This window comes from Sinocyclocheilus anshuiensis, unplaced genomic scaffold (genome assembly GCF_001515605.1).
Source record: "Sinocyclocheilus anshuiensis isolate Anshui unplaced genomic scaffold, SAMN03320099.WGS_v1.1 scaffold1941, whole genome shotgun sequence".
Classification (NCBI taxonomy): Eukaryota; Metazoa; Chordata; class Actinopteri; order Cypriniformes; family Cyprinidae; genus Sinocyclocheilus; species Sinocyclocheilus anshuiensis.
The window spans coordinates 239,986-261,060 of NW_015536568.1; the positions used below are offsets into that span (position 1 = coordinate 239,986).

Sequence of the window (21,075 nt, forward strand, 5' to 3'; positions counted from 1 at the left end):
GTAATCAGATTACTTTTTTCAAGTAACTAGTAAAGTAACGCATTACTTTTTTAATTTACAAGAAAATATCTGAGTTACTTTTTCAAAAAAGTAATGCCAGTTACTTTGTTTTCCCATTTATTGACTGACAGCTCTCCTGTCACCATATTGGGAGAAATCGGGAGTACAGAGGCGTTGTGTGCGCTGTGTGAACATGATGTTACTGTAGTTCTAGACTAAATGTGAATGTGCATTAATTCATCCCACTCGCAAAAAAACAGATTTAGTATTCATCAAAATGAATTAAAACAGTGAAATGCAAACTCAATATGACGCAAACCTGCAATAATTAAATATGTTAAATAATACAAATGTATCTAATCCCATTAACCAATATCTTTGCTGCTGACCTTTGATGATCCAGTTCAACCATACTAATAAGCAAAAATGACTTTAGAGAAACTAACAATTGTGCTTAGTTTTTTATTGCTGAAGAGTGTTTCTTCTCCTGCGTTCTACTGTACAGACGTGAATTTACTTTTGCTTCAGCCTGAGGTTTATTCATTACACTTTTTGGTGTGAAAGGGCTTTTATATTTGCTATAAATAGAACTTCTTATATTAAAAACAATCAAGCCCTGCTTATATTTAAAAAGTAACGCGAAAGTAACGCAAAAGTAATATAACGCATTACTTTCCATACAAAGTAACTAAGTAACGTAATTAGTTACTTTTTTTTTAGGGAGTAACGCAATATTGTAATGCATTACTTTTAAAAGTAACTTTCCCCAACACTGGTCATCACAATACCTCACAGGACTATGATGACATCGCCAAAATAAAAAAAACATACAAAAAAATGAATATTTAAATAACTTTAAATATATATAAAAAATAAAGATTAAAATGTCGCATGTTGCATTTAAAACGTCTTAGTTTTTCATTCGGCGTGAATGCGGAAACGCCATTTGCCTAAATAGTAACGTTATCCTCCTCACAAACAATACATGCTGCATATTCTCATGCTGATAACTTTAAGACAAAAGACTAATAAAACTCACCAATAATGCAAAAACTTTCCAGAACTGGCCTTTAGATATCCTGACCACTGGCGGTAATTGGGTTTGAAAGACATGCCCGGCAGATCCAGCACCTCATCTGGATCATACATGCCGCTCGCGACATGCACAGACACGGACAGAAGACAGAAGAAGACACGCAGAGAAAACATTTCACACAGCCTTATGGACATGGACCTGTACACAAGGCTTGAAGACTCCTGCGACCCTGCGGTTTGCGTTTCCCTTCCTCTGCCTGTCATATGACTTTAACAGTCGTCGGGTAATGCGGACAAACTAGACTCCGCCCATTTAACCAGACTCTCTCACGCTGTATCAGTGTGTCACCTTCTTGTTCTGCTTTTCCTTCAGATGATTATTATAATCAGATTAAGGATCATCATAGCAAATAACATAGCAGATTCATTCAAATGACTTTGCTGGATCAGCTAGGTAGGAAAAATACAGAAGAGCAAATGTAGACCTATGTATAAAATATAATTGGTTTTTAAAGTAACTTTAACAAATGCTCGAAAGAGCAGACAGACTGCAATATCTAACCCTCATTAACAAAACCAGAGATTTTAAAAAGGTTTATGCTGAAAAATAAATTAGACCTCTTTTACAGATATGTTAAACACATTTTAAAATTCCAAATTTTCTGAACATTTTTGCTACATTTTAAAGAATTGTTATAGAATAATATTGATTGATGTACGCGTAGCTTAAAATAGTACTTTAATTGCAGATATGTTACTGCATTTATCCAAAACATGCGAATGAAAAGGGACAGGTATCAGTATGCATGATGGCTTCTTCATACACAGCATATGTTTTTAATTGTTATATTTTTATCAAAGGTTTACTGTTTTAATTAAATAAAACCTGAAATGTTTTTTAGACCTTCCTTTCAAATTCCAATGCATTTCCAAAGAAATCATGTTAATAAAGTGCAGTACACTTTTTGTCAACAGCAATGTTTAAATTGCGTTTTCAATACAATATTGTATAGTTGAACAAGATGAACAATATTTATAATTCATACATCCAAACTGACCAAGCATGACTGGATAGGATACTTACACCAAAAAGTCTTTCAGACTAGGACATTTTTATAGCTTGGTAGTTGGATGAATTCTGTTCATAATCAAGTCATCAGTAAAACACAATAAATCTAATTCATCCTCAAGAAGTGCTGCAGAAGATATTTGGAAAAACCCATCATGCCCCTGGTCCAAATGACAAGCATGAGTCTTTAGGTGTACTTAATGTTACTACTTTAAACCGATCCTTCGTTTTGTGGCCAACCATTTACTTTTTCTGTGTATTTAAATATTTTTTGTTCTTTTTAAGTTGCATGCATGAGAGTTTAACTGCATCTTGCAGATGAAGAACAAAAAAAAAAGGTTGACAACGGAGCACAAAAGCAGTTTGCTGATTTATCATGGAACATCCCTTTAGTGATTGCACTGAAACAGTAAAACATACAATAATACATGATTGTGCAAAACCAAACATGCATCTAGTGTTACTGATTAAATCCATGAGGAATTTTCATATGTAGGCATTATTGAAAATTGGAGCGTGTGGTACAAAAAGGGGTCACCAGCACACCACAATTGTGACTTGCACAATTAAACTGTTAGGAGAATGGTTTAATGGAACCAATAAATTCTCATTCTCACACTTCAGTACCAGAATTTCTCCCCTAAAACAAAATAAACACAAAATAATTGAGTTTTCAGTTAACCATCTCACTCACGTACTGGTGAACTAATAAAATCAGAGATAATTGCACCCTTGGCCTAAAGCAACAATTTCATGAAAAACACATTCAGAAGATGTGGCTAAAACAACAATGCATACAGTTTAAATAATTATCATTTTGTGTCACTTCTGATCTAAAGTCTCTCTCTCTCTCACACACACACACACACAACAACAAACATCACATTACAGTAGTGATCACAATCTCTTCTGTAATGTGTGTAACTCAAATAACTTTTTAAAATGTACTTCTGACCTGACTGGGATGATTCCTGGAGAAACGTCTTTGTCGGGCCAGATGTATTTGACGATGATTATGATTGTCACATACCAGGTGCCGATAACACTCAGGGTGCTACAGATTAATCGGTACAAATGTGCATGTATGATTTAACCAGCAAATACTGGTTGGACATCTTGGATAATCAAAAGTGCAATTTAAGCAAAAACATTTGCACTAGTCACAGCATGTGACACAGCACTGCATAAAACAATAACTTAGTTAAACAATATAGGAATAAAAACAAGACGTTTCTACCTGGCATACTTCTGGAAGCCAATCTCTTTGGGTATAGACAGAGGAAGTATGATCAGCACTGAGGTCAAAGTGATGGTGAACTTGCGATCTGTGTACCAGTGCGAACTAATCATCTTCTCCGACTCATGATTTATTGCGCCAATCACTGTAGGAAGAACGACAGAAAATTAGACTACTCTCTTTAGACTATTTTGACATCTATATATATATGTGAATGTACTTACGCTTGTCTAACTGATCGCCAATTATAATAAGGAAGGCTATGCAGGTGCCAAAGGTGTAAACAGCAATGCCCAGCTCACATACGACACCAAGAACCTTCCCACACACAGCACGAATCACCTCCTGATATGTTGTTTCATTGCTCACCTAAAAAAATGTGGAGTGTAAAGCAGTGGATTTCAGCCTTTGTAATTCTGAGGTCAACTATTGTCAAAGTCGATATTCAGCTAGGGCTGTCAATACAAAAACCGTAACTTACATGACGATTCCTCTCAAGATTTTTGTAAATAGTGATTTAATACATTGTGCCTCTTTAAAGAACAGAAATACACTACCGTTTAAATGTTTGGGGTCAGTATGATTTATTAAAATGTTTTTGAAAAAAAAAGAAAAAAAAAAGTCTCTTATGCTTACTAAGCTGCATTTATTTAATAAAATGCAATTAAAAAACGGAAATATTGTGAAATATTATTACTATATAAAATATCTGTTTTCTATCATAATATATTTTAAAATTGAATTTATTCCTGTGATGACAAGTATTTATCATTATTATATGTTAAAACATTTTAGCTGCTTAATATATATATATAAACTGAGATATATATTTTTTCAGGATTCTTTGATGAATAGAAAATTCAAAGGAACAGCATTTATTTGCATAAGAAATCCTTAGTAACAATGTTAAAAATCTTTACTGCAACTTTTTAACAATTAAATGCTTTCATGCCTTGCTTTGAACGGTAGTGCATATTCTCTTGATCTATGACACAGATATTTGCTTACCTGAGAACAATAAGCCAAGATCACCAGCCCAGTGATGATAAAGACCATCATACACTGTGAAAGGTTAAAGATGAATAAGGCTCATTTGGAATTTCACAACATTTAACTTCAAAGAACAGACACCTCTTCTTCAAGTGAACACTCTATGTAAGGTTTTGTTTACAAAAGTTTATAAGTGCATCTCACCATTTGAAGGGTCACTCCGGCTGTGACGCCTCCAGCCATGTTGAAAGCAGCAGGAAAATTGAGAAGTCCGGCTCCCAGAGCAGCATTCACCACAATAAACACAGCCCCAAGTAATGAAGTCCCTCCCCTTCTGTCGTCAGATTGATTAGGTGGTTGGATGGAGTCCACACTGGGGCTCTGCAGGAGCCATGCTCTTTCACCAGCATCCTCACTGTAGCCCCAGTCACCCGCTTCACTGTTAATCGCCCTGTCTGCCCTCGACATGACGCTTGCTTTTCTCAAACACTCTCAGATAAACAAGGACACCATCGGGCAAAAGTAGAGGCAAACACACTTGTGCTGTCAGTCAGAGCCGCCACCATTGAGGGGACAAATGTGCAAACACACACCTGGACTAACACACATCCACAGAGTCCATACAGTTACAGAGAGGCTGTCGTGTTTTGTGATCAATGTCACCTGTGAAAAAAACAGAAAGAGAAAATATCACATGGCAGTTTTCACAAACTGACAAACAGTTCATCAGCATCATAAAGTGACATAGGACAAATTTGAATTGACAGGACATGACTGCATTACTCAGCTGATCAAACAGAACTATTATTACAATTTAAAATAACTGCTTTCTATTTTAATATATTTTAAAAGTCTTCAGTGTCTCGTGATCCTTCAGAAATCATTCTAATATGCTGATTTGGTGCTCAAGTAACAATTCAATGTTCAAATTCAAAACATTATGACTGTTGAGAAGAGTATGCTGCATATTATTATGGAAACCATACCTTTTTTTCAGGATTCTCTGATGATCATAAAGTTCAAAAGGACAGTTTTTATTTGGAATATAATGTCTTTACTGTCACTTTCGATTGCATTCATCCTTGTTGATTAAAAGTATTAATTTCTGTCAAAACAATTTTGAAAAGTGTATTTGCGACTTGTCTGACAGATGTTTTCACGAATGGACTAAAACGGTTGATCAGCATCATAAAAAGACAACCAGTGTGGTTTGCACTTTAGGACACGTCTGTAAGTCACGGGACACGACTGTATTTCTCAGCTGAGCAGTAAGCAGAAATTTCAGACAAGTGATGAGGAAATGAAATATGCTGTCCACAGGAGAAAAAATGCAGCATTGTCTGAACCTTATCTTTAGAGCAGCTCGATTTCTTGAAATCTCTATCCTAAATGTCCTAGGACGAACAGAAGATAGTGGTAGAAGTTTATAGCAGTGACATTGCCACAATGTAAAGGGATTATCCTAACAATGAATAACTCAAGATTCAATCAAGACATCAGGCCAAGTCTAGGCAACTGACATTCATGATCAAACACTACTAGGCAACACCTATTTCATTCGTAACTATCACATGCTCTATATTCACTGCTCTAGGAGGGTAAACAAAACATGCCATGACAAAGCCCGAACAATCACATGACTCACATAGCAACACTGCATTTGTTTAGCTAATAAACTCTCCCGGTACGAACAAGATGTGATAAAGCAGATGCCTCACCTCATGTGTATGTTCTTCGCTGATCTTGTACTGTACTGAAGAGCATCGGTGTGATGTTTTTCAGTGAGGAACAGAAATAAAGATGTGGCTGCTGCCGCCTCCGCTGAGATCTGCGAGGTATGTTTTGCTTACACAGCAGCAGCAGCAGCAGCTATAGGTGTGTTCGATTCAGACCGATCAGTGTATGACATCAAAGTACCGCGAGAGCGATGCGAACGCATACGCAGCCGTCTTCGCTCTCGCGGTACTTTGATGCAATACACCGATGAGCTTCTTCTTTTGGTTTTATGGCGGGTTGCGAACCAACTTCATAGGTGCATACCGCCACCTACTGTGATTATTTCTTTTTTGCTTGTTTGATTTTCCCCCTAGCCTGAGCTCTTTCTTCACCTATGAGCTTCCTCTTCTTCCTCGGTTTTTTTTTTTTTTAAATCGTCCTCCTCCCATTTTCACCTCAAAATTATGGGGAAGCTGTGCCTCCCCTGCCTCCCCCGACGAGCCGCCACTGCCCATTTCATGAGAGAGAAAAAAGAAAAGAAAAATAAATAACAAAAAAAAAATCTAAATTCTCTTAATCAGCTCTGTTCTCTTGAGATAAAGAAATAAACTCTCTAATCCATAAGTAAATTTTTTTTTTTTTTTTTAAGCTTTACTTCCTCCATTACAAGTGTATGTATGTATGTATATCTTGTATTTTTGTTTTGAAGTTTTATACTTTCCTCCCCCTGGCAATTGTTTTTTGTTTGTTGTAATTTGTCCTTCTATCTTTTTATTTTCTTATTTTAATGTTGTTTTATTGTGTGTTATTGTTCCGAATAAAAAAAAAAAAAAAACGATCTGTCTGCGCAGCGCCGCTTCATATGGAACGTTTGACGCTGCAGTCACATGACTTTCAGCTTATGGGTAATGTAGTCTATTCTACTGAATAGATATTATGTGTAATATCTAATTTAACATCTCTGATAAGGCTCCACTTTGCGCCATCTATAATGTTTGTGGATGAATCTGCCCTCACTCTTTTTTTTTTTTTTTTTTAATATGTCCACGTTGCAATATTTTAAAGAAAAAAAAACCTTAACTTCTTTGTATGTGCTTCTCTTTTGGACAGTCAAATATTTTCTGATACATTTAGATAGATTTATTTATTTTTCTAGGTAAGGTTTTCTTTTAAAAGTGTCAATGGGTACCCATTATCTGGATACCCTTTGTATCATACTGTGTAGTGTATATAATATTTTTGCATTCTTATAATGTATATTAGATGATTGTACAGTGTATACCCCTAGAAACAGACCATATAAAATAGCTGTTTTTAACAATGCAAATAATACAAAAACATATTTTAGATTTTTCCTTTGAACAGATTGATATTTTTGTAGTAAAAGGAGTAATTTATTTACTACAAGTAATATCAAGCAATCCAATTCATCCCCTTTAAATTGACACCCAAGACATAACATTTATATCTTTTCTACAGCACTGCTGAACTACAAGGAAATACTCTTTTATTTTTGTTCACATAAATTGTAGTGTTGAATGCATCTTGTCCATTCATCTGTCACCTAAATTACTGAGGAAGAAGAAAAAAAATCTAATAAATGTCTTTGTTTAATTTAGGGGAAATGTAAGTTTATCAATTAGCTTGCAAAATATGACTTTGATTAGAAACCTAAATGGTGCAGAATCTTTTAAATTTTAAAAACTTTTAAAATCTTAACTTTATTTAGTTTTAAATGAAAGAGCCAGCAGCTATTGAAAGTGAAAAGAAAGTGACGTGACATGTGGCCAAGTTTGGTGACCCATACTCGGAATTAGTGCTCTGCATTTATCCCATCCAAAGTGCACACACACAGCAGTGAACACACACACACCGTGAACACACACCCAGAGCAGTGGGCAGCCGTTTGTTTGCTGCGGCGCCCGGGGAGCAGTTGGGGGTTCGGTGCCTTGCTCAAGGGCACCTCAGTCGTGGTATTGAAGATGGGAGAGAGCGCTGTACATTCACTCCCCCCACCTACAATCCCTGCCGGTACGAGACTCGAACCCACAACCTTTGGGTTACGAGTTCGACTCGCTAACCATTAGGCCACGACTTCTCCCTATTATAGATAAAAACACAAAAAATGTGTCTACATCACAACGGAGTACAAACACTGCTGTTATAATCCTTGATCTGATCACACACTTTGACAGGTTTTTGTACAAGTGTACAAAGAGTAAATCTAAATTCATTTTCATTCAAGAAAAAAGGGACTGTAATTTTACTGAGTTTCAATGTGGTTTACTGTGTGTGTTTTGTTGTGTGCCCTAACAATGACAATAACAAAACATCAGTAAATGGACACAATACCCTTTATTATTGTTGTTAATTTTACTTCACTCACACAATAAATAAAGTTCATACAGAATTTTAACAGGATGAAAAATGTTCTCAAATGTGCTTATTGGTCACAGAACCACAAGATATCCTGTGAAATGACTTAAGGTTACTGTTAGACACCCTGATAACATGTTCAGGATTCATGTTGACCTAGCAAAACAGCCAAATGAAGTGAAGCCGAGATCTGAGTCCAAAGAGGAATAGTGGGGCGGACTAACAGAAACAGGACTAGTAGACCAATCTCCTGTCTCAACATAAGTTTGATCTACTTAGTGACCTGATGAATGGCATGTGCAAGGTATCCCACATTTCCAGAGGTCACACCGGCAACGCTGATACGGCCATCTTTAGTCATGTAAACAGAAAACTCCTTTGTCAGACTCTCCACCTGAAACACAACAGCACCTCCTATTAGAGCTTGCACCAATTTACATTTAATTATGCATAAGCATAAATATTCTCATTTTTGAGTAAGCAAAGGGTTGTACCTGCTCAGGTTTGAGTCCAGTGAAGCAGAACATGCCGATTTGGTCGATCACGTGTTGCCAGTTGTGAGTAGAGCCCTCCTTCTTCAGATTAGTCACAAGCATTTCTCTCATTTCAATGATACGGTCGGCCATACCCTTCACCTCCTCCAGCCTACAGAAATACACGCATGTCAAAAAAGGCATGAACTTTTATAAAAGCAAGTTATTAAGGAGTCTCACCATGTAGAACGCAGGTCTGGTGTGCTGAGGATCGTGGAGGCGATGCGTGCTCCATTCATGGGTGGGTTGGAGTAAATGGGGCGAATCAAGATCTTCAGCTGAGACTCCACCCTCTTGGCCTCCTCAGCATCAGCACACACCACGGTGAACCCTCCAACACGCTCACCTACAACAAACACAGTCGTATGACTATGGTGGTGTGTGAAAATATTAGAGTCAAAGAGTTTGTGGTCAATATGTTTTTTGCTTTTTAAATTTTTTTACTTTTAGTCAGCAAGGACTACACTGATCAAATGTGATTTACAAAGTTGCAAAATATCTCTATCTATTCATCAAAGCAAACTTTTTCTGTGACAGACGTAAAATATATTTTAAAATACAATACAAAAGAAAACAGTTATTTTAAATTGCAAAAAAATATTGCTGATTTCTTTCAAAACATTAAAACATCTTACCAACCCCAAACTTCTGAGCGGTAGTGAATGTAAGGTATGTATTGCTTTTTGCTCAATGACTTCATTTTCTTTGGATTTTTTGTGTTATTTTCTGCCCTAAGTCGTCATTACATTTTTTTTTTTTTGCGCTATTAGGACAGGCTGTGTGTCTGTCCAGCCTACAGAACAGATGCATTTAAGGGACACACTGTGCTAAACTTTATTGACCGGTTAAATGTTACAAAGCGTTACACCCTGTATCTATGATGTTAATTACATTGATGTCATATTAATAAGTGTGCAGTATGTGGATCTTTTATCTAAATTATTTTTTAACTGAAAAAAAAAAAAAACATTTGTAAAATTTCATACACTTCTAAAATAATTTTTTTTCAATTAAAAAGTAAAAAACTGTCCTCACCAAATGGTGACCAAAAAAAAAAAAAAAAACATATAATGTTAACATATATAAATAACATATAACAAAATATATTGGATAATTCATAGGTCAGATGACCAGATATCAGATAAATGTGAGTCATGTTTTTGTTTTTTTGCAATTTACACACATATCAAGATCCAATCTGGGCTGGATACTGGTAGAAAATAAAAAAGGAAATGGTTTACAGTGTCCTACACACAATATACTCACCATAGAGACCCATGTTCTTGGCAAAGGACTGAGACAGGAGGACGTTGTGCCCCTGCTCAATGAAGTATCTCACAGCCCAGGCATCGCGATCAATATCTCCACTAGCAAAGCCCTGGTAGGCCATGTCGAAGAACACTAGAAGTTTCCTCTTCTGCAGAGAGAGAGTGGACAAGAAGATGCCAAGCAACATCAGGTCAACGGTCTGTAGTATCTTATCAATTAAGAAATTAAAAGAAACATCATTATTTTTGCTATGCTTTACAAATAATGCCTATGTGAAATGAAGAAGGAGGTATGAAATATAAAAAAAACAAAATCACAGCAACAGACACACGCACCTTGATGACAGCCGAGAGCTCCTTCCACTGCTCTGGTCGGGGGTCGACACCAGTGGGGTTATGAGCACAAGCATGGAGCATGATTACACTATGCTCTGGAATTTTCTGTAGGTAAAGAAAAGATGATAAACATTCAATGCATCTCAGACAAGCATTTCTAGTTCAGTGTCACAAAATCATTCTAACACGCCGATTCGGTGTTCAAGAAACATTTCTTATTATCATCAATGTTGAAAACAGAGGTGCTGCTAAATATTTTTGTGGAAACTGCGATACATCTTTTCCAGATTTTTTTATGAATTCAAAAAATTCAAAAGAACAGCATTAATTAAAAATAGAATTTGTAACATACAAGTTTTTACTGGCTCATAAGAATGTATAGGAAAGTGTACAATGTGACGCTGGCTCACCGAGATGTCATCGAGTGCTCCAGTAAAGTCAAAGCCACAGGTAGCAGGATCATAGTACCGGTATGCTTTCAGCTGCATACCAGCATCACGGAAAATAGGAGTGTTTTCCAGATTTTTTTATGAATTCAAAAAATTAAAAAGAACAGCATTAATTAAAAATAGAATTTGTAACATTATACAAGTTTTTACTGGCTCATAAGAATGTATAGGAAAGTGTACAATGTGACGCTGGCTCACCGAGATGTCATCGAGTGCTCCAGTAAAGTCAAAGCCACAGGTAGCAGGATCATAGTACCGGTATGCTTTCAGCTGCATACCAGCATCACGGAAAATAGGAGTGTGATTCCCCCAGGATGGCTTCGGCAAGTATACATCCCTTGCCACTGTGTGGAACCGCGACTAATGGAAAAAAAGATGAGAAAGGGGTGTAAGACATTATAAACAATTACCATATGACATATAGGTGCTATATTTGTGTTTGCTTCTTCTAAGATATTCTAAGGTAATACTAGATGTGGCAAAGAAAATGTCCTTCTTCTCAATGTGGAGATGATAAACAGCTGCAAAGCTTGTTTGCTGCAGGAATGAACAGAATGAATGAAATACACACCAGGAAGTTGGCTCCAATCCTCAGAGAACCAGTGCCCGAGATTGTCTGGACAGTAATGCTCTAAGAAAGAAAAAGAAAGTGAAAAAGAGGAAAACAACCAAAGGTGTTCAAGTTAACACAATAACGTAAGAACCAATAGGTCCTAGAGAAACATACTCACCCTCTTGCTTTTAAGAACCTCACTGTCCGGCCCCAGTGCGAGCTCAGCACAAGCTTTATTAAAGTCACCCAGACCGCCAATGGGCAGATACTCTTTATCCAGCATCTTAGAGGCAATCAGAGCCTCAGCCTAAACAAAAACATGCTTCATTAAAAAAAATAAAAATAAATACTCACTGCATTTTTATTACATAAAATATTTCCACAAAATGTTTACGATGTCTTCTCCGCAGTTACAAAGCTGAGGGTTATGAATGTAATTGGTGGATACTGCTTAAACAGAGGCAGCCTCTCAAAAAAATAGCAGGCCATTAAAAAAAAACACCTTAGAAAAGAGATCAATTCTACTAAAAACAACTATTCAGCCTTGTCTGTGGTGATCAAACTGTATGTTGAAAATATGCTATTCATCCAGCTCCCGGAAAATAATCAAGTATGGCAAATCAGGTAACAATCCACAAACTTTACCCCAAATTATAGTTCTTTACTGTTTTTCTTTCTTTTCCTTTATTCCATTAAATCTGTTATTTAATTCCCTTTAATAAAATGGACCATTGCAATCCATCCTCCCAACTATAAAAAAAATTGGTTTGTTCAAAACATGGTTAAGGCCTTGCAATAAACATGCCCATTAATGGCTACATTTCAAAGCACATATGACTTTCTGCATACTTACACTCCAGACAAACAAGTACAATTAATTCACTACCTATGAATGCCATTCATGATACTATCAGGATGCTCTTCTATATGGTTGTACGTTCAGTAAAGTAAGCATTTGAGGCTGTGCACAGTCCTGTGGAGTCAAAGGTCAGCTCTGGAATCAAGTTGCAAAAACTCCTACTGCATAGCTTGTGTGTCACATTGCTATTTATCCTGTGTGTTAGTGTTTTAATACAACACTTGGACTTAATAGCTGACATTACTTAGGAGCTTTTGTTTGTTGCATAAATTACACAGACAATTAAAAACACACAAAAAAAAAAGTCATTTAATCTCGGTGTTATAAAATGGAAGTGGGCCTTGGTTGTGACTCTATTACCCTTTTGCGTGAACTACAAAATACGTAGAGATGAGGGCTTTTGGCGTGGCTGTGTTACTTCTGAAAAACTTCGTAATGTACTAAATAAAGGTTATTGATCTTCTGTTTATCACCAGCTCTGCTTTGCCCTCCAAACGTGGTGCAAAAGGACACGCACTACCATGGTTTCTTGACGGAAGAACCCGGAAGCAGCAGAGCCAATCAGGAAGCTCAACCTGCTTGTTTCACCCAATCAGCGCACAGGAAACCTGTAGGTACGGTCTCCTAGTGAGACCAAAAAGGACGCTATAGCGTTCATATGCAAGTCATTTATTCAGTACACAACATATTAGGAATTATCCTATATCCGTTAGTAAAAAGTAACGGACAGCTCTTACCAAGAATTAAATGCAGAATACGAAAAGCAATGCTGAATTTCTTGACTTATGCAAGATGAAGGTCAGAAGGATGCTGAATGATTCGTTTCACGGAGATACGCTGTACTTGATTTAACTCTGATCCTGTGGCTGCTAGAAATTGGCTTGAAGATGATAAAGATAATAAAGGCAGCCTATACCACAGATATCTGGCGACACCCACATGGCCTAATATCATGAGCTACAATGTATCACTTCACAGCATGAACTCCATGTGACTATGTGCGTGCGTGAGCACAAATCTCATGGCGTGAACTGTAAGAATGAATTTAGTCCATTAATATTATTCTGACAGACTGAAGAGGGTCAAGGCATTTTTAATTCCGCATGTATTAAAATTCAATTAAAAGTAATGCAGTCTCTTAAAATGTGACATACTGGTCAAAGAACACTAAAGACGGATTATTTGAAGTTCCCTTACCTGGCTCGAATGGGTAGGGTAGCCAAAGACGGTGTCAAACTCCCAACAGAGGATATGAACTTGGATGTTTTGAGGAGAGCCATTGCTGCTGCTGCTGCTGCTGTCGGCCGAAGCACTGAAGCGAGCAAGAGACTGTGCGTTCATGAAGAAAATGCCGAGTGACAGCACCATCTAGAGGAAGGTAGATGATAAATCGGCCGAAGCACTGAAGCGAGCAAGAGACTGTGCGTTCATGAAAAAAATGCCGAGTGACAGCACCATCTAGAGGAAGGTAGATGATAAATACAAAATAATCAATAAAACCATTATTTGTGTTGGTTTTTGACACTAAAACTAAGTCCCAAAACAGGGATTTATGTGAGGATCCTGTTTGTGGACTTTAGCTCCGCTTTCAACAACTGTAGGGTTCACTGGGGTTTTGTAACCACCATATAATACTAATTAATAGCTATTACTACTAATAGTGATTTGTATCAATAAATGAAAATAGATATTTTTACATATAAAGCGCCCAAAATATCGCGTTATTCACACTCATGCGCTGTGCTGCTGATAAACACGATATCATTTCAGTTATGTTGCTTTTATATGAAAATAAATATGATGAACAAGACACTCAAAGTGCTTGCTAATTAATTCCACATGAAAGGCGTATTTATCATCCATTTTTACCTTTATACAAACATGTATATTACATTTTTATAGAAATATGACAACAATCACATATCTCACACAAAGATCGCACTGTCATAGTGTTTGGGAATAGGCTATTCACGCATAATTGAAATCCAAATCACATGAAATCAGATATATATATATATAAAATAAAACATTTTAGAAGAGAACTCAACAGCACGGTTGTCTGAACCAATGAGCATTAGAAACCAAGAAATAAGACTACTAAACTTTCAGTGCTTCTCCCCACAGCTTCTCAAAGTATGTACCCCCAGGCTACGTCGCCCCTTTTAGGGTTAAATAGGTCCCCTGTAAAGACCAACTGTGCTCTGCACGCAGGAGCGAAATGACCAGTGTTGCCAACTAATTTTCAGAGAAAGTTCTTCTTCTTCTTCTTCTTTTAAATTTAATGGCGGTTGGCAAATTGTGTCACAACATCAAATCTCAGCAAAACAATATATTTGATATGTTAATTTAGATGTGTTTGTAAAAATAATATGCATAATATAATAAAATATAAATAACTGTATTTTTCAATACATTGAAAAGACACGAAATCAAGGCTGACGTCGGATAGGTAATTGGGCATGACGTCACGCGATTAGCGGCGCCGCAAAAAGGTTGTCAACCTCAGGTGATGTTCAGGTTGAATTCCGGCCGCTGATTGTCTTAGACGATGGTAGCCTTTCAGGTGGCACTCATCTGTGCGGGGGGCTGAACATGAAGGCTACCAATGGTCACACCTGTCTGAGACTCTGCGTACTGTCGTGTTTGTTTGTCCTGCACATATCTACGCGCGTGGCCGGAAACATGGCCTCTCCGACACAATTAGGCGTCACCAGTACAGAAGTTCGCCGAAATCGACACCCCAAACAGAGGAACTCCTATTTTAGACCTTTCCTAGAAAGCCAAACTGAAGATGAAGCTATGCGACTCATGTTACGTCTATACAGGATAGCGGCGGATGCAGATGGACGACCAAAGCAGCACAAGTTATTTGGCTCCAACACTGTAAGGCTGCTTCAAGCGTCCACCACTGAAAAACACTTTATCCCAACCTCAAGTGGTAAATCACTCTGTCTTACCTCATACACATCCTTTACAAGTACATCTAGAGCACATTATGCCTTATGTTATAGAAGAGATGCTTAATCCTTTTCTTCACATTTAAAATAAAAGTGCTAATGTTCCATGATGAACGTTTAACATCAATGATGTTTTAATTGCACAATTATAGTGGACAAATCTGTTTCAGATGGTTAAAATATTCTTCACACTCAGAAAAAAAGTTTTATTTTAAAAACTGTTCACTGAAAAGTTCTTTTGGGAGCCCAAAATGGGTCTTTTATGGCATTTCTGCATGAAAACCCCTATTGTAATCTTTATTTTTAAGACGTGTTGTGCGGAGTAGCCCTTACATTATTGAAACATTTAGGCCCATTGTCTGATTATTTATTTTCTTTGTCTCTCTCCTATCTGTAACCCCTACTGGACTAGACCTTCAGTATACCTACACAGTGAAATATGAACTGGAAAACCTCTTGTTGGACAAATTGGTGAGGGCGTCTTTTATGCACCTAAGGTCGCCTGTGTCATCGCATCTTCCTTTTATCTGTGAGGCAAGAGTCACGTCTCTTGAAGATCTTCCTGCAGGTGACCGTGTCATTATGGGTCCTCGAAGCCTGTGGACCGAATCTGATGTCACAAGCCACATGTCTGAGTCGAAAGATGGCCATGTATCCCTCTTTGCCCATTATCGATGCACACAACAAGAACACGCCAGGTCCATTACACGACGGAAACACTTCCCACCTCAACACCATCTTCAAGCTCCCGTTTTGCTGCTCTTCTTGGAGGAGAACAAACAGCCTGTGGAATGGGGGAAGTACTTCACACCCCTTTCCCGCCCCAGGACCCGTCGGTCTAAGGAACCTGGGAGCATCGTCTCTGACATCCCCAACTACAAGCAAGGGCCGAACAGCGTGGCCAAAAACCAGTGCAAGCTGCACTCCTACCGTGTGGCCTTCAAAGATTTGGGATGGGACCACTGGATAATTGCACCCCACAAGTACAATCCTCATTACTGTATGGGAGACTGTCCTCGTATCCTGCATTATGGCTACAATTCACCTAACCACGCGATTATGCAGACGTTCATCAGCGAGCTTGGTGTGGCAGATATCCCGTTGCCCTCTTGTGTTCCTTATAAATACAAACCTGTCAGTGTGCTAATGATGGAGAGGAACGGAAACATAGTTTATAAAGAATATGAAGATATGATTGCAGACTCCTGTACCTGCAGATGACTTTGGGCTCAGGGTCAGATAAGGACAAGAACTGAATGGTCCTAATGGACAATGTGAATTTGTACCAGCACAGTTGGAAAAGGAATAGCTAAATTGGGTTTGATTTGCCTGTTGCCATTTCTTGTGCAGTACTAACAGCATTCACACAGAGAGGTTTCTATCAGACTTGAATTGTGGAGAGTGATCAAATCAGTCTCATCTCTCGCAGTACCCAACTGTTTGGGGATGTAGGTATGAAGAAGTGGATTCTGATTGTTAAATGAATGAGCTAATATGTATTTTTTTTCCTTTTCTGTTTACTCTTTATCTATGTATGTTCATTGGTTTCTTTCTTGTGTGTATTAATGTGAAATCTTCCATAATGTATTTATGGAGAGGAATGGAGATGGAAAATGTTGGCACTTTATTGAAGACACTGTACTGAAAAGTCTGTCTAAAGAAAATGGGAAAATGAAGAAGAAAAAAATAATGAAGCATGGAAGAACCCTGTCTGTTGACTTATAGGCTTTAATGCTGTTGTGTCTGTTGCATTTGTATTCTCTTTCTGAAAGCACAGATTTTGTCCATCTTTGACAAAGGGCACAGCATTCGAAAGCAAGCGGAGAAAAGGAGCAAATGCCAATTTTGCACTACCTCAAAGAAGACATTCATTAAGTATTTGAAAGGGAGACTTTCATAGATGAATTTCTTAGAGGAGAAACTAAAATCCATGCACTTAAATGAATGTTTTAATCCCATGATGAAAGATGATGAAATAAAATAGGTATTTTGTATAAATTTTGTCATTTCTCTCTTTTGTATGGTTATGTTAAGATTTGGTCAGTAGAGGGCGCTCTTTCCCAGCTGCGCTTCAGCTCTAGTCTGCAGGAATGCTGGTCTGAACTGGCTTCTTTGATGTTATAGAGTTGGTGTAAATGTGGGTGAAAGTGCATTCAGAACCTTATGCAAGTGTTTAGCGTCTTTGCAACATCAGGACAAGATGTTGACATACTGGAAGAATGTTTTGAACATACTTGTGTCAGTCTTTAAAGTGAAGTGACATGTGGCCAAGTATGGTGACCCATTCTTGGAATTAGTGCTCTGCATTTATCCCATCCAAAGTGCACACACACCGTGAACACACACCCGGAGCAGTGGGCAGACATTTTTTTGCTGCGGCGCCCGGGGAGCAGTTGGGGACTCTGTGCCTTGCTCAAGGGAACCTCAGTTACGAGTCCGACTCTCTAACCATTAGGCCACGACTTTCCCCAATAATGCTATAATGCCTATAAAATTGTGTACCAAAAAACACATTTAAACGAATGTGGAATACTAGCAACATTTGCTCTATGGCATTTTGGACATGAAAGATATATGTTTTAATTGCTGTGGACAATGTATATACAGTACCTTTAAAAAGTGCTCTTTATTTTGCAGTTTGATGGTAAATGAATGTGATTTTCAGATATCTACAGCTCCCTAAAATGGTTCAGACTTTACCAACACAATAAAGAACAATAAATTAAAGAAAGTTCTACAGTACTTTACTCTAGCAAAGCAAACACTGTATCAGAAAAGCTAACCTGGAAGAAGGGGGCGTCAACAGTGCACCACAGAACACTGAATATAGCTGAAGAATCTGAGCTCAGGTAACCTGAGAAAGACATAAGAAATAAATTCAGCAGCTCCACAGCGCCACACAGTGTCTCAATTGTAGAACTGATCACAACCACAAAACAATAGCAGTCGGAGGCCGATCACAGCCAAACTTCTCTAATGCATGAAGACATGATAGAAACATAAAAGGATGTGGACTGTCCTCAACAATTTGACCAGGTAAAAGCCATCAGCCAAAACCTGTTTATTTGGAGCAGCTCTTACTTACAGTTTACAGTTCACCCAAAATATATATTCTGTCATCATTTACTCGTCTTCATGTTATTCCAAACACTTTGAGAAGTGCGATCAGAAATATGGATTATTGTCTATGGACTTTGTAGAGAAGGTCTGGGATCTCAAGCTAGAAATAAAGGAAACCATGTAGTGTCTTACAACAAAACATCACTTAAATTTCCTATAAGAACAGAAAAGTCAAAAGTCTCTATGCCATTCCGTTTGTTCCAAAAAAGCTGGCTTCTTTGTACAGTACATTTATGTCTACTGTTTTATCTCTGTGGTCTGTTTGTGTTTGTCTGCTTGTGTCGTCCTACCTGTTGTGCATTAGTTTTATGCTTTATATTACTGCTCTCAGTGAACTTTCTTTAACACATTTAACAGATATCCATATAAACAAATATAATTTTTTTTTAAATAATGAGGTTTCTAAAACTTTTAGAAGCATTTTTCTTTCTGTTCTATAAACTTGAATCTACAGACCCTAGGTTTAATCTTCGTTCTTTGTCGTAATATTTTTTTAGAAACAAACCGATTGTGTTTTGGCGCAAACATATGGCATAACGTTTGGAAATAGTATTCCATAAATGACAGAACAAGATGGCATAAACAAAGAACATACACATCATCCTTTATTAATTTATCTTTACAAGTGCAAAATGATTGTAGACATGGACAAATGCACAAACAGTCCACAAAAACTCCTTTTTGGCACAAATGGAACCTCATAAGTCTAAGTCTGTATATTATTGAATATTCTGCTTTATGATGAGGCCAGTTTAAGACTTATCTACTCACAAAAAAACTGTATTGGTCATTTTATGTTGGTCAGAAGGTCATAGGTCTGGCTTACCTTTATTGAAACTTGATGTTGTCAATTAGAGAAGCCTATCAACAAAGGTGTCTGGCTATGATGTGATTGACCTTCCAATTTTTCTGTCACAGAGGAGCAGAGATGTTAGGACTGAACTACATGAGTCACAGTTAAAGCTCCTTTCGTACAGATGCACATGTAAGTGCAGGTAGACTATATTCTATAAACTGGATGGAATAAAACTGGATGAATCTGCCGAGGCCCTTTTCTCCTCTTTGGCAACTGATAATTGTTTCACTTCCCAGCGGGATGGTGTACTTTGTCAGCAATCTTTTGACTAAGTGCCAAAACTGACTAACATGCCAAACGGGGACAATGATTGCTCCTTGACCCTGGAGCACTGAAGGAACACCCTGATGAATTGTCATCATTTGATTCATATAGAGAGATCGTTAGTATAATGGATATATACAGTAGTTCTTCCCCTGCAGCTGAACTCCTAAAAAGTTTTCTTAAGGTTACTGATGGAAGGAATTTAGTTTCTTATCTTTTTCAAATGATAGAATGTTCCAGTATTGCTCCATAATCTGTTGTTCAGTTCACAGAATTATCTCCAAAAAACCCTCAGGGTTTGTTCATCAAATCTATGTAAAGTGAATTCATTTGCATTTTAAACTGCTAGTTTGTGTAAATCCAAAAAAATCTTCTTTTTTTTTTCCCAGTGATACTAACAGTGACCTGAGAGGAGTCACGTCTGTGCAGATAGAGCTAGATACAGATCTCCTGGTAGAATTGCACAGAAAAGTTTCCTGATCATTATAAACACATGATTGGTGGTTTTCTGGTCACCCCATTTAATGCTGATTACTCAACCCTGCTAAATGTCTCAAAGGTTATTTTTCGTCAAGCTAGATTTACATTTCAAATGCTGCAACGTATATGTTTTCGGTGACCTGAATCGCACACCTTGTGTCACAAGTTTGACTATACAAGTAATGTCTTAACCAGCATTTCTGACTTTGTGAATAAAAAAGTTATTCAGAGTTATTAACTATACTGTTCAAAGTTTGGGGTCGGTAAGACTTTATAATATTTTTGAAAATCTCTTGATGCTTGAAAATATAGGAAAAACCGTAATATTGTGAAATATGATTACAATTTAAAATAACTGTTCTCTATTTGTATGTTTTAAATTCCTGTGATGGCAAAGCTGAAATTTCAGCATCATTACTCCAGTTTTCAGTGTCACATGATCCAAAATGCTTATTTGGTGCTCAAAAACATTTCTTATTTCAGTGTTTTACTTTTATGTATTGATATGAGCATATATTTATTTATTTTATTATTCAGCATTACTACCCAGCATTGCCTGTTTGTTGTTTTTCTCCCCCTGTGTCATAAACATAAATATAAAAAAATAATTTCAAATAAATTATTTATATGATTTATATTATTTTCAATGAAGAAAACAGTTGCACTGCTTAATATTTTTGTGAAAACCACGGTGCATTTTTTTAGGATTCTTTGATGAAAACAAAGCAAAAAAAAATGTCATTTACTTGAAATATAAAACTTTTGTAACATTATAAATGTTTTTACTGTCACCTATGATCAATTTAATGTCATTTCTGAATAAAAGTATTAATTACTTAAAAACCAACAATTTTTGAAAGAAGTGTAAACACCACAAGCATAAAGAAGAAAGGCCAGTCCTCAGCGGGTGACCAGTATGCTGAGCTTGACCTCAATAAACACTTAACCAATATAGATTTAGATGCAACGTTAATCTG

At 37.2% G+C, this 21,075-nt stretch overlaps 4 protein-coding genes across 5 annotated transcripts in view; 1 reads left to right on the plus strand and 3 right to left on the minus strand.

Moving 5' to 3' along the window:
* LOC107702181 (lysosomal protective protein-like) overlaps nt 1-1,336 on the minus strand; it is a 5,430-nt gene extending 4,094 nt beyond the window's left edge. The window contains exon 1 of the mRNA XM_016504426.1: nt 1,040-1,336. Within this exon, the coding sequence (XP_016359912.1) occupies nt 1,040-1,299 (260 nt within the window). The 5' untranslated portion in view covers nt 1,300-1,336. The remainder of the gene's footprint in view (nt 1-1,039) is intronic.
* A 1,644-nt stretch (nt 1,337-2,980) lies between these two features.
* On the minus strand, nt 2,981-6,301 carry LOC107702206 (putative sodium-coupled neutral amino acid transporter 7). Its single transcript, XM_016504452.1, has 6 exons — nt 6,050-6,301; nt 4,536-4,994; nt 4,350-4,403; nt 3,566-3,710; nt 3,342-3,486; nt 2,981-3,158 (listed from the first exon to the last, which is right to left on the minus strand). The coding sequence occupies exons 2-6, from the start codon at nt 4,797-4,799 to the stop codon at nt 3,002-3,004; spliced, it is 765 nt and encodes a 254-aa protein (XP_016359938.1). The 5' UTR covers nt 4,800-4,994; nt 6,050-6,301; the 3' UTR covers nt 2,981-3,001.
* A 1,853-nt stretch (nt 6,302-8,154) lies between these two features.
* LOC107702190 (aspartate aminotransferase, mitochondrial-like) lies at nt 8,155-11,889 on the minus strand. 2 transcript variants are annotated; one of them, XM_016504434.1, is made up of 9 exons: nt 11,741-11,889; nt 11,581-11,640; nt 11,288-11,369; nt 10,971-11,050; nt 10,561-10,665; nt 10,223-10,373; nt 9,137-9,302; nt 8,918-9,068; nt 8,155-8,817 (listed from the first exon to the last, which is right to left on the minus strand). In XM_016504434.1, exons 1-9 carry the CDS (start codon nt 11,843-11,845, stop codon nt 8,695-8,697), a joined length of 1,023 nt encoding a protein of 340 aa, XP_016359920.1. In that variant the 5' UTR covers nt 11,846-11,889; the 3' UTR covers nt 8,155-8,694. The 2 variants fall into 2 exon arrangements, with proteins under 2 accessions (XP_016359920.1, XP_016359926.1); XM_016504440.1 differs by lacking the exon at nt 10,971-11,050 and having other exon boundaries at nt 11,208-11,369.
* A 2,961-nt stretch (nt 11,890-14,850) lies between these two features.
* Nucleotides 14,851-17,376, plus strand: LOC107702216 (bone morphogenetic protein 15-like). Its single transcript, XM_016504463.1, has 2 exons — nt 14,851-15,359; nt 15,791-17,376. Exons 1-2 carry the CDS (start codon nt 15,014-15,016, stop codon nt 16,597-16,599), a joined length of 1,155 nt encoding a protein of 384 aa, XP_016359949.1. The 5' UTR covers nt 14,851-15,013; the 3' UTR covers nt 16,600-17,376.
* The last annotated feature ends 3,699 nt before the right edge of the window (nt 17,377-21,075 follow it).